Source organism: Mesoplodon bidens (assembly GCF_964165515.1).
Source record: "Mesoplodon bidens genome assembly, chromosome: 2".
In the NCBI taxonomy this organism is placed as follows: Eukaryota; Metazoa; Chordata; class Mammalia; order Artiodactyla; family Ziphiidae; genus Mesoplodon; species Mesoplodon bidens.
In genome coordinates, this window is record NC_138177.1 from 56,302,389 (window position 1) to 56,320,605 (window position 18,217).

The 18,217-nt window shown below is 41.5% G+C and overlaps 1 protein-coding gene across 2 annotated transcripts in view; it reads right to left on the minus strand.

Annotated features, from left to right (window-relative positions):
• Positions 1-6,996: 6,996 nt before the first annotated feature.
• Positions 6,997-18,217, minus strand: part of INTS7 (integrator complex subunit 7) — a 96,792-nt gene continuing 85,571 nt past the window's right edge. For both annotated transcript variants that reach the window (XM_081254837.1, XM_081254838.1), the window contains 3 exons: positions 13,239-13,337; positions 11,706-11,891; positions 6,997-8,472 (listed from right to left, as the gene is read on the minus strand). In XM_081254837.1, the coding sequence (XP_081110963.1) occupies positions 8,185-8,472; positions 11,706-11,891; positions 13,239-13,337 (573 nt within the window). In that variant the 3' untranslated portion in view covers positions 6,997-8,184. The remainder of the gene's footprint in view (positions 8,473-11,705; positions 11,892-13,238; positions 13,338-18,217) is intronic.

Sequence of the window (18,217 nt, forward strand, 5' to 3'; positions counted from 1 at the left end):
CTTGGCTGGAGAATCAGAACATGGAGGGATGGACAAGGGTTTCAGTGATGGAAAAGAGCTTTCAGGTGGTGGGAAAATATGAACAAAGTCATAATGTTGAGTGTGTGCAAACCAAGCTCGTGGGATGCCCAAGAAGCTAGTTTTATTACAGGCTGGGATATACACAGAGATGGGGTGAGAGGTGAGGCCTGGCTGCCACGCTGGAGTCTCATTGTGGAGGGTTTTAAATGATATACTGAAGAATTCAGGCTGTACAGGGAACCCAATGGGAATAAAGATTTTGGACCAGATGAGTGAACTGGGAAGCAGTGGGAATAAGGATTACTCAGAGGAGGCAGACACTAGCAGCAGGAAAAACAGGAAGTGAAAGTGATATTCCAGGAAGATATAATGAGGTTGTGAACTCGGGTGATGGTAGTGCCAACAGGAGGGACGCAGCACCGTGAAGGACAGTCCCCCGTCCTCCAAAGTAGGCCAGCTCTTCTCCCTGCCTAGACACATATCTCTCTCACACACACACAGACACACTTAGGAGGCGAGAGAGAACATAACCTCTTCACCACCCCCCTCCTCTCAGCTGTCAATTTTTGTCCCTTTAAGTCCTCAAACCTGGGACATCATCTTTAAGGCAGAGATGATCTGAAACATCACTGTTTTATGAAGCTGACGTTTCTTTCCCCAGTGTTCTCTGGGCCACCAGGCCACGCTGGCCACTCCACCACTGACATGGAAGGCAACAAACGTTTGCTGGGCCCGCCAGTAGTCGGCTTTGTGCATGTATTATTACCTTTAATCTTCACAACTCTTCAACAGGCAGGTATTAGCCCCATTTCACAGACGAAGAAGCCAAGGCTCGCAGAGATGTTATGAGAGTAAACAGAGACTCAGAGAACAGCCGGGGGGCTGACGTGGGGTGTGGGACAGTGGACAGAGGTGTTTGTTCCCATTAACAGGACATGGTAATTTTAGCCACCATTTGTCCACATTCATGCCAACCCCAAGGGTCAGGCAGCAGAACATACACGAGACTGGATTTGATACTGGTCACAGAGGGAGACGGAGCACCATGTCTGGTTGAAGGAATCAGGGCCAGGGTTTCTGCTGGGTCTGGAGGGGCAGATGGGTTTTTCAATGTGGTGTAGCTGGGGTCAGGGGAGACTGCATTCTGTTTAAAGCTATTTCCCTATGACCAAGGCTTTGGGGAGCTTTCTATCCCCTCAAACACAGAATTGAAGCAGGAGGTTAAGACTGCCGTGAGGGGTTTAGCTGGGATGTAAGGAAAGGTTTAGTGAACTGGGAAGATGGTTAGATACCAAAGGAGCAGACTCTCAGGCTGAGAGAGCTTTTCCAAAGCCCACACAGGAACCAGCAGCGACTCTGATCTGGATGGTCCTGTCTAAACACATTCCTCTCCATTTTCACTGGAGAAAATGATCAACTACCAAGGAAGCTAAGGCCCCCCTGGCATAATCAAGGCCAGGGTGGGTTTCCCACAGCCTGTGCAAAAACAAGCAGTGGCATGGCCGTGAACCCAGGGAACTTGTCTATGACTGTATTCCCAGTTCCTGGTACCCTGTATGTGTTCAATCAACATTTGGTGAAGAATAAAAGATCACCTGTTTCCAAAATTGTTTGTGTCCTAGTTGGCTGTGCCTTTTGCACAGATCTGATAAATCTGAGCTCACAAACGCCTGCTCAGACAAATGGACAAATGCTGACTGAGCTCCAGTGCCCTGTGATGTCAGCTGAGTTACCTTGGTGCTTAGGATGAAGGAAAAGTGCTTTCCATCAGCTAACCTGGTCAGCATGCAGCGGAGAGAGGCAGTGCTTGGGGCAGACGCGTGGGCCCCCTCCTGCACCAAGGGCCCTCAAGGAGATTCCAGACGTGCTCACTCCCTGAGAGAGACAACTCCAGGCCGGGCTAATACTCTCCTGAGCACCCCGGGGGACACTATAACCACTAAGTAGGATAGATATGATTTTGCTTAAGTGATTCTGTGATTACAGTCATTTCTCCCTAATGCCCTGATACCTTGAAACGTGACATTGAAGGGTTCGTGTCCTCCAACGGCCTGGCCAGAAGCAGTTGTTTCTGCAACAGGAGACAATATTTAATTCTGAGTGTAAGCTCCTATCTCCTCAAGGCTAAATACTGACTTCACACTTTAGGAGTGTATCTTTTTTTCCAAATGCTCTTTTGTTCCTCTCTGGCTTCCAAGTAGTAGGTACCCAACTGTCTCTGCTTATGTCAAAAAGAGGCTCTCTGAGGAGGAAAGGACACTGCATTCGAAGTGCTGGAAAAGGAGAAAATGCCACATGACGGCCAGTTTTCTAATTACCTAAGAGCCTGTCCTGTTACATATAAGCGGGGTGCTACTAGAATTTCAGAAATGGCATCTTTTGTGCTCTGTCAACAGCTTTTATAAAGCCCTCTCCACATTCTCTAAAAATAGGTCTTTTCTGTCAAATGAGACTGCAAGTTGCTTGAGGGGTCTCCCTGTCAGTTTCCTTTTGCATTTCTCACCCCAGTTCAGGGCCCGGCATTGTCAGAAAAGCCCCTCTCTCCAACTTGCACTTCTACAGTAGGCTTTTCATCTGCTTCTGCTGTCAAGTGGGAGAAGGGGCTGGGGGGATTTCAGAACTAACCCGCCTAATCACAGGACCGGCTGCCTTTGCTGGCAGTGGGGGTGGGAGGGGAAAGCAAGGATGGGGGACACAAGTGTTAACAAGTCACCATCACTTTGCTCATCTCCTAAGTGTGAAATGACACATAAACAGAAAGCATCTTTAGCCTCACTGCTTCCAATGGGGGAGCTGGGGGTGGGAGTGGTAGAAATTGAGGCAGCCCGGCCTACTTTCATCTTCCATGATTTTAGGAAACAGGAAAAGCAAACATTGGTATCTTCTCATAATTCCTCAGTCTAACTCAGTTCTATTTTACTTGTCACAGTCTTCTATTTTAAATCTTTCTTTAAAATACATATAAGCCACAAATAAGCTTCATCAAAATCCACAAATGAAATCTCCCGAGAAAACCAAAAGGTAGAGAGTATTTCTTCTCTGCTTACAATCTGAATTTTGAGGGTACTGGGTAGATGTTCATCTTCCTGATTGTTCTGATTCATTTGGTATTATCTCTCATTTATAATTTTATTAAGAGAAAATTATCTGGAAACAGCAATAAAAACATTTTTAGTCTCAGCTTGCCAGCTAAGTATCACTAGACAAAAGCTAGACCCGTAGTCATGATCTATGAAGAAGACAATCCCCAAACTCATTTCACCAAGTCTCAATCTTTAACTAGACCTAAATAATAAGCAAAGAACACAATTACTGCACAACAAACTGGACTGTGCAGGAGAGGACTGCTCTGGGAGAGATTGGCAAGTAAGCAGGAGGATAAGGGAAAAGATATAGACTGAAAAAAATGTTTTGTAACTGTAGTAGATTTGAAATAAGTAAATTTACATTTAGCATTCTTCATTATACTGTGAAAATCAATGACTCTAGATCTTGGTATGTCATTTAAGAAAAAAAACAGGACTTACACTCTGTTTAAATCTGTTACAATTAAACATCAAATTGCTCATAGAATGAGTAGACTGGGAGATACCACAGGATAGTGGACTAATGCCAGTTAAGCCAATAAAATACACAGCCCATGGAAAGGTCTTTGTGTTCTTGGGCAAGAAATGGAAAGGAAGACCACAACCTCCTGGAGTGCTGTTGGCAGGAAATCTAAGCCAATTCACCAGACTTTTGGACTTCTCAGTACTCCCATCATACTTTTTTTTTTTTTTTTTTTTTTTTTTTGCAGTACACGGGCCTCTCACTGTTGTGGCCTCTCCCGTTGCGGAGCACAGGCTCCGGACGCGCAGGCTCAGCGGCCATGGCTCACGGGCCCAGCCGCTCCGTTGGCATGTGGGATCTTCCCGGACTGGAGCATGAACCCGCGTCCCCTGCATCGGCAGGCGGACTCTCAACCACTGTGCCACCAGGGAAGCCCCCATCATACTTTTAATGTTGGTGACTGATAAAACCTAAATCCAAGGGCACATTATAGAGAGAACAGGGCTAGGTGGCTGAGCAACACATTATTGTATTATCTGAAGCAAAGCAAACACACGAACCCCCGATGCCTTCCTTGTCATCCACACTCTTCCATGTGAAAGCTTTGGTGCATCAAATAATTCCAATGTAGACACCTTATCTAGAAACCTACTTAAGGACTATCTAGGTCCTAAGGTAGGAGTGAATCTCATTTCTTCACTTATTACTCTTGCACTGTCCAGTTCTATAGGCAGTAGCCACATGAGGCTATTTAAGTTTAACTGAATTAAAAGTAATAAACGATTCAGTTACTCTAGGCTTACTTTAGATACTCAACAGCTCTATGTGGCTAGTGGTTATATTGGATAGTACAGACTTAGAACATTTCCATCATCTCAGAAAGTTCTGTAGACAGCTCTGCATATACTCTGTATACCAGATGGCAGGGTCATCTTATTCTCAGTATACTGCTGGCATATATAGGCACAAAAAGATCAAGTGACCTATCCAAGGATCCATGGCAAGTGAGTCTTATAAATAGAACTTAAACTGACATCTCTGGGACCCTAGACTGAAGATCTTGTTTGGCTGGTTTGCTCTTCTCTGAACCATATTTCAATGTGAAAAGTGACTGACAGCCTTCAGTTCCAAATTACCTGCTACCTTGGTGGGTCTGAGCCGGAAAGCCACATCACAAGATCTCTTAGTTTAAGTTGGACTACAATAGTACTTTAGTTTCTAAATAGTCAATATACTATGGCCATCACCACTGAAGGCAATCAGTACTTTTGGGAAGTATTTCCATAATTTTCTTTGTACATTTTTCTTTAAATATTTTAATTAAATAGGATTTCAGCACGGCAGTAGACAGAAATTCCATTTTGTTTAGGTCAACATTAAACTATTTTGTTCTTAATCAATGTACCCAAAATGAATACGAGGGAAGACAGCTTAAATGTGTGTTGACTAGCAGAGAAAAGGTAACTTTTATTTTGAATAAATGAAATGCTAAGGTTAAGAACTGATCTATGGACTTCCCTGGTCATGCAATGGTTAAGAATCCACCTGCCAATGCAGGGGACATGGGTTTGATCCCTGGTCTGGGAAGATCCCAAATGCCGCGGAGCAACTAAGCCCGTGCGCCACAACTACTGAGCCTGTGCTCTAGAGCATGCGAGCTACAACTACTGAGCCCACATGCTGCCACTACTGAATCCTGCATGCTCTAGGGCCCATGCTCCGCAACAAGAGAAGCCACCACAATGAGAAGCCCACGCACCACAACGAAGGGTAGCCCCCACTCGCCGCAACTAGAGAAAGCCTGCGCACAGCAACAAAGACCCAACACAGCCAAAACAAACAAACAAACAAACAAAAACTTATTAAAAAAAAGAATCGATCTAACACTGTGAAAAATAATACTAGGGAGGATAATAATAGCGGTAATAATAACAGCAAACACTCATGTATATCTGCTTACTATGTGCGAGGCACATTCTAAGTGCTTTATATATATTAATTCTGTATTAACTTGCTTAATCCTCACACCTAACCCATGAAGCACTATTATGCTTCCTGATTTGGAGAATAAGGAAACTGAGGTATAGAGAGATTAAGTAGCTCATCCAAGGCCACAAAGTTAGGTAGAGTTAGGGTTTGGAACTGGACAGAATGGCTCCAAAACCTCCAAACCTCGGGCTTTTAGCCACCAGGTTATACTGCAAAGTCACTAAACACTGGGAAAAATCAGTGCTGTCTTCTTAAATCAATCGGCCAGTGCTCTTATTACTCATATTTCTAAAATCAGGGAACATGTTCACTTCATAATCAGTATGTTTATCTTTCTTTTCTGCATCTTTCCTTGAGTATTCTTTTCCTTTTCATTCATGAAAGGAAAAATGTTGAGTGTACTGTTGAAATTATAAACACAGTTTCCCCCCACCTCAAATAACTGTTTAACAGTTGATGCCAAAAATGCAGTAGATATTATATCAAAAATAAAATCAGTGTCCTAACTCCAGATCTAATGGACATCCTGAAATAAAATAGCCTTTTTTGCTTCAGAGTTACTTTTCACTCCAAACTATTTGGATTTGTTTTTATTTTAATAATTCCTTTCCAATTTGTACCAGGGGCTCTATAGTATACCAAATCAATCAGTTTATAACTACAGCTATCAAAAGTCTATCTTTTAAGAACATAAAATACGGGAGGGTCTCAAAGTGAACTGCGGGAATTGGTGGTTTACAAAATTTGCTTCTTTTCAGACAATTCTGCCTTGAAATAGCACCAGAGACCTAAAATTAACATTGTAAAATTTCATTCTGAAAATAGCCACTTTAAAAGAAAAAAGATTTTTTCAATTTAAGAAAGAACTTTTTTTTTTTTGTCTTTAGTCTTTCAGATAACAGAAGTCTAGACTGGAGTCAAGAGGTCCTATCTAATCCAGTTACTTTACAGACAAAGAAACTTCCGTCTACAGAGATGATGAGACTTGCCCAGGTCACAGGGCTAACTCTTCGGAGCCTGCAGTGGAACCTAGGCTTTCCGGTCAGCTCTTTCCACACGTGGTAGAAGGGCAAGAGGTCCTGCACACGCCCCCCCCACTACTCTCTAGCAATTCTTCCTAAGGCTTATGTTCCCAGATGCTGTCACGCCTGTGCACATCATGCACTGCGTACATCTGGGCATCAACCACAGTGGACACTGTAGATTTACACACGTTTTATGACAATGCCCTGGCCACTGGGAGAAGAAGTGCTGTGCTGGGACAATAGCTCATGAATCCAAGAGATCTTAGAGGGACACGAGTTGCCTGCCAATCACTTTCACCCCTAGAGGCCACATTACACACACACAAAAATCCCCCAAACTCATTTTTTTCCATTTAAACTCTATCCCTCCTTTGAGCCAATGTCGACTTTAAAGAGAAAAAGGCAAAACGAGCAAAGCAACTGAGAGATTTATTTTAAAAGAAAACTTCCAGGGAATGTGCCCTGCGCTTCACCTTGGGAGCTACTTCCAGCCCAAGTGCCCACATCATCAGTGTCTGCAATCCTGTGATCCCCGATGTCTAGAAATCATGATCCTGAAGCACTGAACGATCCCAAATCAAGAAAGAACAGTTAAATTACATGTAGTATACTGTGTTAAGAAAAGAAAGTGTATTATTATTATTTTTTATAATGGTTTTCAACCAGTATTGACACAGAAAAAAAAGGGGGTTTTCTGGCTAATGAGAAAACTTCTATTCCCTGAGCATCCCAACTAACTGAGGGTGTATTATTATAAAGAGACTGCTGTTTCTAGACAATCAAGTTTAGCATTACCTAACTTGCCAAGAAGAATCTAAACCAATCAAAGGAAAAGATCTGCCCTCCTAACATTAAATGTGATTTGTTTCATTCTTAGAAACAATAAAAAAGTCTGTATTACATAAAATCACACATATATTAGAAAAAACAAATTATTAATTTCCAATCTTTCTATGTAATTGTTAGCTGCTCTTTGGGTCAATTAAATACTAAAACAATAAATTAAGATTGCTTTAGCAGAGAACAGTTGAAATAATATGGCAGGATGTTTCCATTCTGCTACACTGCATGCTCTCATAATCCACAACACTGGATGTTTCAGGGGACACTTTCAAGTCCAACTACGGGAGCACTCAGTTTCTACTACCCTGGGTAAACCCGGCACATACTGGTCAGAACTTCCAAATGTGCAGCTCAGAATTAGAGGTCTATGTCAGGCAGCAAGTGATATATTTTGGTAGGAAAGCAGTCAAATTTACTAATTCAATGATCCCAATATGTGACTTTTCCTGAAAGAAAAAGAGAAGGCTCAGCAAAAATAAAAGTAATAATAGCAAAACAATGAAAAGTGCTAAATAGGAGATGAAGGACTTGGTTTAAGAAGAAATAAGGGGAAAAAATCTTTCTGGTTAGGAACCCAATGATTTCTCCAAGTAAATTTTTAAGAAAAGAAATTTTTTTTCAGAATGTTCTATCACAGAAACCAATGAATAAACGGACTCCATATTCTAACTTTTGTACCTTTATCCATATGAAAAAGCAAACTATTTTCGCTAATTTGCTCAGTCCCTGGAAAGTCTGTAGTGCCTCTGTTGCACGGCTAAAACCGTGTGTAGGCATTTCGCTGCTGCTGCTGTTGTAACGGCTGCTGGACTTGCTGCTGCTGCAGGCGAATCTGCTGCGAATAAGGGTCTTCCAGGGATTTTACAAATATGGTGGTTCTGGGACCAGTCTTCCATACGATGCCGTTGGCATCTTTCACAGAAGACTCCACTGTAATGTTGTGTGTGCCAAGGATAGCAAAGTTCAACAGGAATTGAGTACTGAAGTAATCATTATGAGGCTCAACCCTCTGCTCCATCTCATTGGTTATACTGTCAATGGGTATCTGGAATGAAAAAAATCGTTATATAACAATAGCTAACGTTTACTGAGTGCATGCTGTGAGCCAGGACCTGTTTTAAGTGCTATTTAAATCCTTGCAAACAACCAAAAGGTTGTTTACTAATATTATCCTTGCTTCATGAATGAGGAAGCTGAGGTGGGGAGGTTAAGTAACTTCTCCAAGGTCATACAGCTAATGAGTGGTGACGTTGGCATCTGAACCAGGCAGGCTAACTCCAGAGCCTGCACTCTTAATATCAGGTGACACTGCCTCCTCACTAGAAGGAGCTTGAGTAGAAGGAGCTTTCTCAACCCCTTCCGATGCTGGCCTTTCTGCCTGGTGAAGCAGTTCAGAACATGCCACCCCAAATACGCTGCTGTGGCATAGCAATTATTTTGAGCTAAGGGCACTTGAAAAACAACAGATACAGAAAGGGCTCTCTGACCTGCCCCTTTTTACCTAAAACATAAATCAAATTTTCCATGAGAAAGGTAAACCTCTCTGCACCAAAAAAGAGAAGACTATCACCAGAGACTGGGAATCTATGTTGAGATGGATCTGTACAAACCAACCTAAGAAAATAACCCGTATCTTTGACTAGTCTCCCCCAATGCCCCAACAGATCTCCTAGTCATTTTACTTACTGTCCCTAGCTCCAAACCCTCTGTCTTGCTGTTTTGTCAGGAATTTATCATCCGTGTGTCTAAAAGGTATCTAAGCATTCTGTTCTGGTCACTTCTTCGGGTCTTCATCCTCCTGTGAAGACTCCCATATATATGTAAAATTCTAATAAAACTGGCATGTTTTTCTCCTGTTAATCTGCCTTAAGGTCAGTTCAATCTTAGGCCTAGCTGGAGACCCTAAGAGGGTAAAAGAGAAATTTCTCCTCCCCTCTCCTTGTTCACCCAACCCCAACTCCAATTCCCATCTTTCTTTAACCTGTGAAGAGATATTCTAAAGAAACTGGATGCAACCACCTGTTGCAGTTGAGTTTAAAATCTGAAAGACTGAAAAAGAACATAATGCTATGCAAATATATGGTTTTTCCCCTCCTACCTACTCTGATTTTATATTACTTAAGTAATGTAGTGATTCTTCCCTCCTTTAACAAATTAACTTTAGAACTTGCATGTTGCTTACTTTAAAATCAGTGTCTTGTTCAGATGGGCAGTACAACTTATTATGAAACACAGATTTAGGAATTCATTTATGTATTTAGCTAGATAGTCATACCTCTGTCCTTCAAAGAACAGAGTAACACCTGCAGGCGTATCTCTTCTTGTACCCAAGATGAAGTATGTCAAGAGAGACACTTATTCTAAGAATGCATATAGAGGTAATCAGAATGAATATTTGATTAGATTGCTCTATGTTTATGTGTGTATTTCTATTGTGTAATGAACTATATAAATGTGCCCTGAAGCTTCGTGTCTCAATAAGCAGTTATCATGAGGTCAGTTTTCCAGAGACACTGATCTGTAACATTAATGAAATGAAGTCACCACAAATTCAAGATCTTAAAATTATTTATAAGTCCTTTTTTGTTTGCACATTCAACTTTTGTAGGATTTTTATTTCCCTAAAGAATATGCACACCAAACAAGAACTTCCTTAAAAGGACCAGAAATAGGCCTAGTAGGCAACCTGATCACTCTGAACGCATGATGCATTTTAAGTTGCAAACTCACTGCAAGTAACATTACAAAGCAATCATGTACTACCTGGCTTATTACGTCAGCTTCTTGACTTTAACCAGTGCCTCTTGAGAGGTAAGTCAACAATGAGAAGACCAGTAGTACTTCTCATCTTGAATGTTTTTTTTTAAAACAGTAGAAATCACTACTGTGATTTCTAGAACAAAGAGAATCATGGTTACTGTTCTTTCAAACTCAAAATGAGCAGAGCTGCAGACAGGGATAAGTTGACTATGTAAGTTCTCCTTATGATCTTCTGTGACAACAGAGATCATTGAAACATAAGAGAGTTGTACTAAATACAGTAAATGATTTTTTTCATTATTCACCAAATATCTACTGAGTGGCTACATAAGGTGCCATGCTTTGTGCCCTCGAAGTCAAAAGAGAGGGAGAGAATGAAGGCTGAGCCTTCTCAGAGTGGGTACAGAGCCCCGGAGAGAGAGAGAAAGTAACCAAAGTAAGGAAAGTAGTGATGGCTTAAACCAGACCTTCCCTTGGCCTTTTAGCCTAAAACCACCAAAGAGAATAAAATGCTCTCATTTTATATCTTTACTGATACCCCTTTCCTTGCTCTGGACCTCAGTTCAAGGATGCCCACAAATAAACCCAGACACAACCAATTTGGACATTTAAACAACTCTGTTCATACAACTGTGCACTTGTTCACTTGTTCCATTTACTGTGAATAAACCACCAAGGAACTAGAAAGAGATGTCTAAAGAAAGGAGCATTCTACATTTGGAACGTTAGTGTTTCATGGGCACAGATTCAGAATCTTAGTTTTGGCTAACAAAGCAAGCATGATTTTGGTTAACCTACCTCATGATTTCTCAAAGTAACAAATTTCTAGGGTTAAACCCTTAATGAAAGATTTTACTTCATCTGATCACTGTATGTCAATACAGTATACTTTTTTGGAACATGCTAACATTTACTTAAAACAAAGGAAAAATAAATAGATGTGTTCTTTGGGGGTTAGGGAGAAGTTATTCCCCACTCCTGATGCTTCCCTCCATGTGGAAGGACCTTTCATTAGATGAACAGTACTGGTCTCTAGGGGAGAAGGTGCATCCTACTGATTGGTAAGTTGTGGGGTGGGGGCTGGGCCTGGGGAGCTAAGCACCTTCTCTCTCCCTTCTTCTTTGGGCTTCAAGGTACTGCTCCTCCCAGTTTTATAGGGGCAGGCTCTTGTGTGTACTGGTGGAGGAGGCTGGTGGGAAAATTCAATTCAGAGCCACAAGGCTAGGCAGTCCTTGCTGCCAGGCACCTGAGCTAGGTTTCTCCCCAGCTCTAACAGTAGTGACACTCATATTTTGATCTCTGCCTGCCTGGATGCTTTGTCTATCAACTGGTTCGGGCAGGGAAAAGAGAAGTGTTGTTTATCAGCCCCCTTACACCCCAACACGTACTTTTAACTTATGTCCATCTGATCCCTTGGGAGGTATAACTACAATCTGCTTAACCATGAAAAACACTGGAAAACTTCCATCAGTGAGTTGATGAAACCTGCATCACAACTCTGCCTCTTTTCTAAATTACCTTGTAGTCTTGTCCGGATTTACTCTGCAGTGTGGAAGAAACATTCAGACAGACAGACTGAATTTTGCGGAAGAGTCCTGGTTTAGATCCGTGCTGGACCACCCCCTCTACCTTCAGCGCCAGTTGCTGGTTATTCTGGACAGCAATGGGTTCAGCAGGGTTCCGGGGGGATGGTGACAGGGCAAGCTGGAAAGCCAACATTAAAATAAATGCTAACAACCAAAGGCAAACTTCCTTCCAACAAACATGTCTGTGCTAATCATTGACTATAGATGTACACACACAGGCACACATACATACACACAGATACACACACACACCCACAATGACCTGACTGTGCTGGGACAACCAGACAGATGTACCTTTAAAGTCAAGGGTTCCTTATCCCTAATGCCTCCTTTTCAATACCACTGTTTTTGTTTTTTTTTTTAACCCCTAACCCCAGTTCTGTTTGAGGGGAACAGAGGATTAGAGAATAGCAAGGGCACTGTTCTCCCAGTTTCTGAGGTGGGGCATTTCTTTGACAATGAACCAACTCTAGTATGGAAATGCACTATATAAATTTTCATGTCCAGCTGCTGTCTCTATGGTCTTAGGTAGTTTTAAATAAACTAAATTCAAATGTAAATGAATCTAGAATTCTAGGATTACATACGCTATCAAGTCAGCATGGTATAAAAGTCAATTTCCGCAAATAAACCAAATGACATTTTTAACCTCTCAGCTTTTCTTTAAAAACATATTAAGAATCCTAAATACCCTTTAATTAAAGAAAGCTCAAATCTTGCTTAAATAAAACTACGGAAGAAATTGGGTCTTTCTGATAATGTTGTTGAGCCACTGAACCCTGAAGACATCTTACCTTAGGACTTCTCATCTATATAATCAATTTTCCTTGTTATTCAGGTCATTTTGAAACGGAATGCTCTATTATTTGTAATCAAAAACATTCAAATAGATGCAAAAGTGCACTGAAGACATTTACTGATAGGGATAATCCAGGGAATCTCTTACAAATGACAATTTCCCCCCTTTCCCAACAATTTCATTCTTTGAATCAAAATAGCTTTTGAATTTTGAGTGGCTTAAATATTTTAAAATAGTGACTCTACTCATTGCCCAGCTCCTCAAAATTTGTTATTTGTAGACAAAAGTGCTTTGGAGATAGGGCTGGTGATGTTTTACTGGACCTGATTCCTTCTAAGTTGGGTTTAAATAGTTTGATCAGACATGGACTCAGCTCAAGATCCTTGTGGGCTACTACGATGAACAGCACTCAACTCATTCTTGAAGACAGGGACAGAGCTCGAGGTACCCAAATGCCTGTCCCACTGCATTTGGCACTATGAGGAAAGAAAGGAGAGGAGAGGGTTTAACTCCCAAATCACTTGTTGAAGGGAGGAAAGGCTTACAACTGAAGAGTAGAAGTTCTGTCTAAACCAAAGGTAAGATCCTGAAGCAGAGCTATACCCCCTATAATCTTCAGAAGAAGGTATTAAACTATATTAAACCTGATTGTTCTTCCTGTATTACCTTGATGCTGGTAGACTGCAGTTTCTGGAAAAAATATCTCTGAAATGAAAGAGGAACTTTCAGCAAGGAAATGATGGCATTGCAGAGGCATGCTGTATGCTGGGGAAAAAAAAGAAAAATCAAATGAAAATAAATTTCCAAATTTCATCAACAAAAATAGTTACTTTCAGGAAGAAGTGTAAAAACTACAAACGCTCATAAAATTACTACAAAAGTACACACCAATCAGGTTAGGAGACATAACACTCAGGAACTGCATACATTTATCAAATCACTCATGTCAAGGAGGACAATTACAGATTTTTACTTTATTCTGAAATATATTCAATAAAAAATGACAGAGAAAACCCACACTCTTCAAGACCAAGCAATGTGCAAAGTTTGCGTTGCTATAGAGCTTAGAGCTACTAGACATATACAGTTATTTTAGATACTAAAATATAAAGTAACTATCACGTGACAAAATATGATAAAAAGCATGTATACGGTAAAAAATCAGAGCAAAATATTGACATCTGAGGCTCGAGTCCAAATCCCCGTGGAACCTTGGCTTGGAACTGCCTCATTCTTCATCCCATCTCTACCAGGTGGCCTCCCTGTCCATGTGGCCATGAGTCTCCAGGGAGAGAGCAACGGTGGAAACTTACTGGAATTCAGATTACAGATTACCATATAGTCCAACTTTATAGATCACTGAAACTTAAATAAAACACCTTCTTTCTAAAATCTATTTCACAAATTTAACTGAGTTTTGAAAATCCCAGGTTAACTGCAGAGGAATAGAACTACTCTAATGAATCTTTCGAGTCTTAGTGAAAGGGGTCATAGAACCAAAATTTAAGAATTCAAAGATTTTATTTATTTATTTATTTTATTTTAACTACTTTCTTGAGGTACCACTGACATGCAAAAACCTGGACATATTTAATGCATACTACTTAATCAGTTTGGAGACAAGTATACACCTGTGATACCATCAAATATATTTTAAAGATCACCCAGTCTAACCCTCAATTTTGCTGATGACACAGGTCACCCAGACAGCTAATGGAACAAGCTGGGACTGGAACCTAGGTCACCTGACTAGGTCACTCAGTGATTTTGTTTTATTTCACCAATGATTTGCAAACTTAATAGAAAAAAAATTACAGTACTGGAACACCTGTAACTTTGGGTGACCCAGAACCATTCCTGCTTGGTCTACCATCCCCTCCTCAGTCTATTCCTCTCTCAGTGGCCCCCAAAATACCATAGGCTGAAAACTATTCTACTATACAATGCTGTCTGTCCTTTTAAGTTCCTGCTTCCAAGCAGGGTATCACCTAGTGCCTCTGCTATAAACATTTTTTTTTTTTTTTTTGCATTACGTGGGCCTCTCACTGTTGTGGCCTCTCCCGTTGCGGAGCACAGGCTCCGGACGCGCAGGCTCAGCGGCCATGGCATGTGGGATCCTCCCGGACCGGGGCACGAACCCGTGTCCCCCGCATCGGTAGGCGGACTCGCAACCACTGCGCCACCAGGGAAGCCCTGCTATAAACATTTTTAAAAAGTAGGGCATTAAGGCTAAAAGCCAGAAGAATCCATTCCTCATTGGTTTCAGATTACTGAACATTCTGTGCCTGACAGACTCCTAATATAAATGCCAGGTCTATTACTTGAGATAACCACAACACAGATTTAGAGACACTGGGTCTACTCAGGTTTAACTGCTAAAACAGCACTATTCATCTTCTTGCAACAAGGGATCTGAGATGCGTTTGCCCGGACATCCTACTTGTGGTGGAACCTTTGATGCCACAACAGTATTTAAGGAGAGAAACATCTTTAAAGGATGGACTTAGAGGACCACAAGTGACCTCAGGCTGTTCCCAGGCAAAAAGGTACCATTTTCCCTTTTAAAAGAATAGATGCAGATTTTGCAGTTCCCCACTGGGAAAGCAGGACTGCCTCTGAGACCACTAGCCCCTTGGGCACACTTCAACACATATGTTAGTTGCAGATTACTATCAAAGTACCAGTCTGGAGATGTGAAATCACATATCATGATTAGTAAATCGGTAAGAGGACTATCCCATCATGAATACTCCCTTCATTGCCAAACCGAACACTTTTCAGCCTTTGTATTTTTTGACACTTCTGTGGCACCTGATAATGCTCTTTTTCCATGAAATTCCACTTAACGGCCCCTGCCCTTACTTCTGATTCTTCCCTTCTCCATCTTCTTTCCTAAGATTCTCTTCCTTTGTATGTTCCTTCAGTGTTGATGCTCTCCTTAGTCCTTTTGTCTTCTCAGTCCATTTGTTCTTCACAGGCAGTTTTCTTCACTCCCAGGACTTTAAGAATCTATATGCTCATGACACCTCAACTTTACATGTATCCCAGCCTGTCTCCTTCTGACACCAAACCTGTTATCTAACTGCCAATGTTTAACATGTTTAAAAATGAAACCACCTTCTTCCACTATCCCTCTGTATTCTGTCTCAGTCAAGGATCAACCATTTGTGTACCTGGTCACCTAAGCTGGAAACCCAGAGGTTATGTCTCCATCCTCTCACATCTAATTTAAAGAAAACAAAAAACCAAAACCAAGCCTTGAAAATATTCACCTGAATAATCTTTCTTATGTATCTGTTCTTCTCATTCTTGCTCCCACTTTATCAATTTGGCCCCTACCTTGGATTACTGCAGAAGTCTTGTAACCACTCTTCTTTTCTTTAATTTCATGCCTTCCAGGCCATTATGTGTTCTGTTTCTACATAATAGTGTACAGTCTTAGCTTAACCACTTCTCTCCCACACCCAATTAAAATTCCTAAAGAGTGCCCCTATTGTCTATGGGGTAAAGTCCAAACTCCTTAAGACTGTGTTAAAAGACGTTTGTCATCTGGTCTCCACCGACCTCTCTAGTCCCGAGCCTGCACATTATGCTGCAGCAATAACACACTGTTCCCAGGAGACATCATGCTATTTCATGCTCCGCTTTTTTTTTTTAAATAAATTTATTTATTTATTTATGGCTGCGTTGGATCTTCATGGCTGCTTTGGATCTTCGTTGCTGCACGTGGGCTTTCTCTAGTTGTGGCGAGCGGGGGCTACTCTTCGTTGCAGTACGCGGGCTTCTCATTGAAGTGGCTTCTCTTGTTGCAGAGCACTGGCTCTAGGTTTGTAGGCTTCAGTAGTTGTGGAATGTAGGCTCAGTAGTTGTAGCTCGCGGGCTCTAGAGCACAGGCCCAGTAGCTGTGGCGCAGGGGCTTAGTTGCTCTGCAGCACGTGGGATCTTCCTGGACCAGGGCTCAAACCCATGTCCCCTGCTTTGGCAGGTGGATTCTTAACCACTGTGCCACCAGGGAAGTCCTCATGCCTCTGCTTTTGAACATGTTCTCTGCCTGAAGTTCTCTACACCTCCTTATCTGCCTGAAAAACTCATATGCAAACACCTTTTCTCTCTGATGTGCACCCTCACCCCATTTCCCCTATCCTTTGACATGAATTACTTTCTCTTTTGTGCTACAACTCTACTTTGTGCAGACCTCTATTACTGCACATATATTGTATGGTATTTGTTTACAAAATCTTTCTTATCAGACTATGGACAACTTGAGGGAAGAGCCTCTTTGTCATTTTTCTATTCACAGGATTCAATAAATACTTGTTAAACTGAATTTTGGGTTCAGAAAGTATCAAATCTATAAAATACAATTTGGAAAGGGGGAAAAGGGAATCAACATTTATTAACCACTCCTTATATGCCAGGCCAGGCACTGTGCCAGGCATTAGGCATTATTCCATTTAAACTTCACAAAAACCCTATGAGGTAGATATTTTTCCATATCATAGAAAAGGGTATTAGAAATTTGTCTAAAATCATGCCTGCTGAGTGGCAGAGGTAGAATTTGACCCTCTGTATTGCGTACCTACTGGGCAGAAAATTCTCATTCTTTCCATTAGATGCAGTGGATTGAACTCTATCAAACTCAAGGTACTATCTGGCATCTATTTAATTTCCTAGGGTGGAGCTTAGAGGAAATACATGTAAATAATTTAATCAATGTCTCACATAAATATGTCTACTTCCTACAAAGATAATCTTTACAATCTTCCTTAGCAACCAATCTCAGTATCAAATAGCTACCTGTGTCATTTCAATTCAGCAAATATGTATTGACAATCTTACGTGGAAAGCAGTGTGCAAAGGAAATTATCTAACCTTAAAATCTAATTTAACTCTTTAATGACACATCCTGTCAATTTCTTCTAGAACACCTGATAAATGGTGAGTTCAGAATGAGAACAGCAGGAGGCAGAAGAGAGCTACAGGAAATACCAGTATCCAATGTGTAGGCAGGGCAAGAGAAACTCTCCAGGGTATAAAGTTCAAAGACAGTGCTATGGACTGAATGTGCTGTTGTCTCTAAATTCACATGTTGAAGCCCTAACTCCCAATGTGTTGATATTTGGAGGAGGGTCTTTGGGAGGTCATTAAGTTTAGATGAGGACATGAGGGTGCGGCCCCTGTGATGGGATCAGTGCCCTTATAAGAAGAGAAGGAGAGAAGAGAGCCCCTCTCTCTCCAACATGTGAGAACACAGGAAGAAAGCAGCAGGTGGCAAGCCAGCGAGAGACCCCACATCACAAAACAAATTGGTTGGCATGGCACCCTGAGTCTGGACTTCCCAGCCTCTAGAATTGTAAGAAATGTCTGTTGTTTAAGCCACTATGTCTATTTTGTTATAGGAATCTGAGCTCAATACAACACTGGAGAATGGCCAGACAGAGAGGAGGAAATCTGGGTGAGAGTGTCAGTCTGTCCTGTGACTGGGAAGTCAGGGGATAAACAGCAGGTGTTCAACAGTGCCAAAGGTAGCAGATTCAGTAGGCTAAGTGGACATGAGTATTAAAGGACAGAAGTAGCATCACCTGGCAGGAACTGATTTACTGATAGTCAGAAAATAAGCCCAGTTCTTTCTATTTTAATTGGCC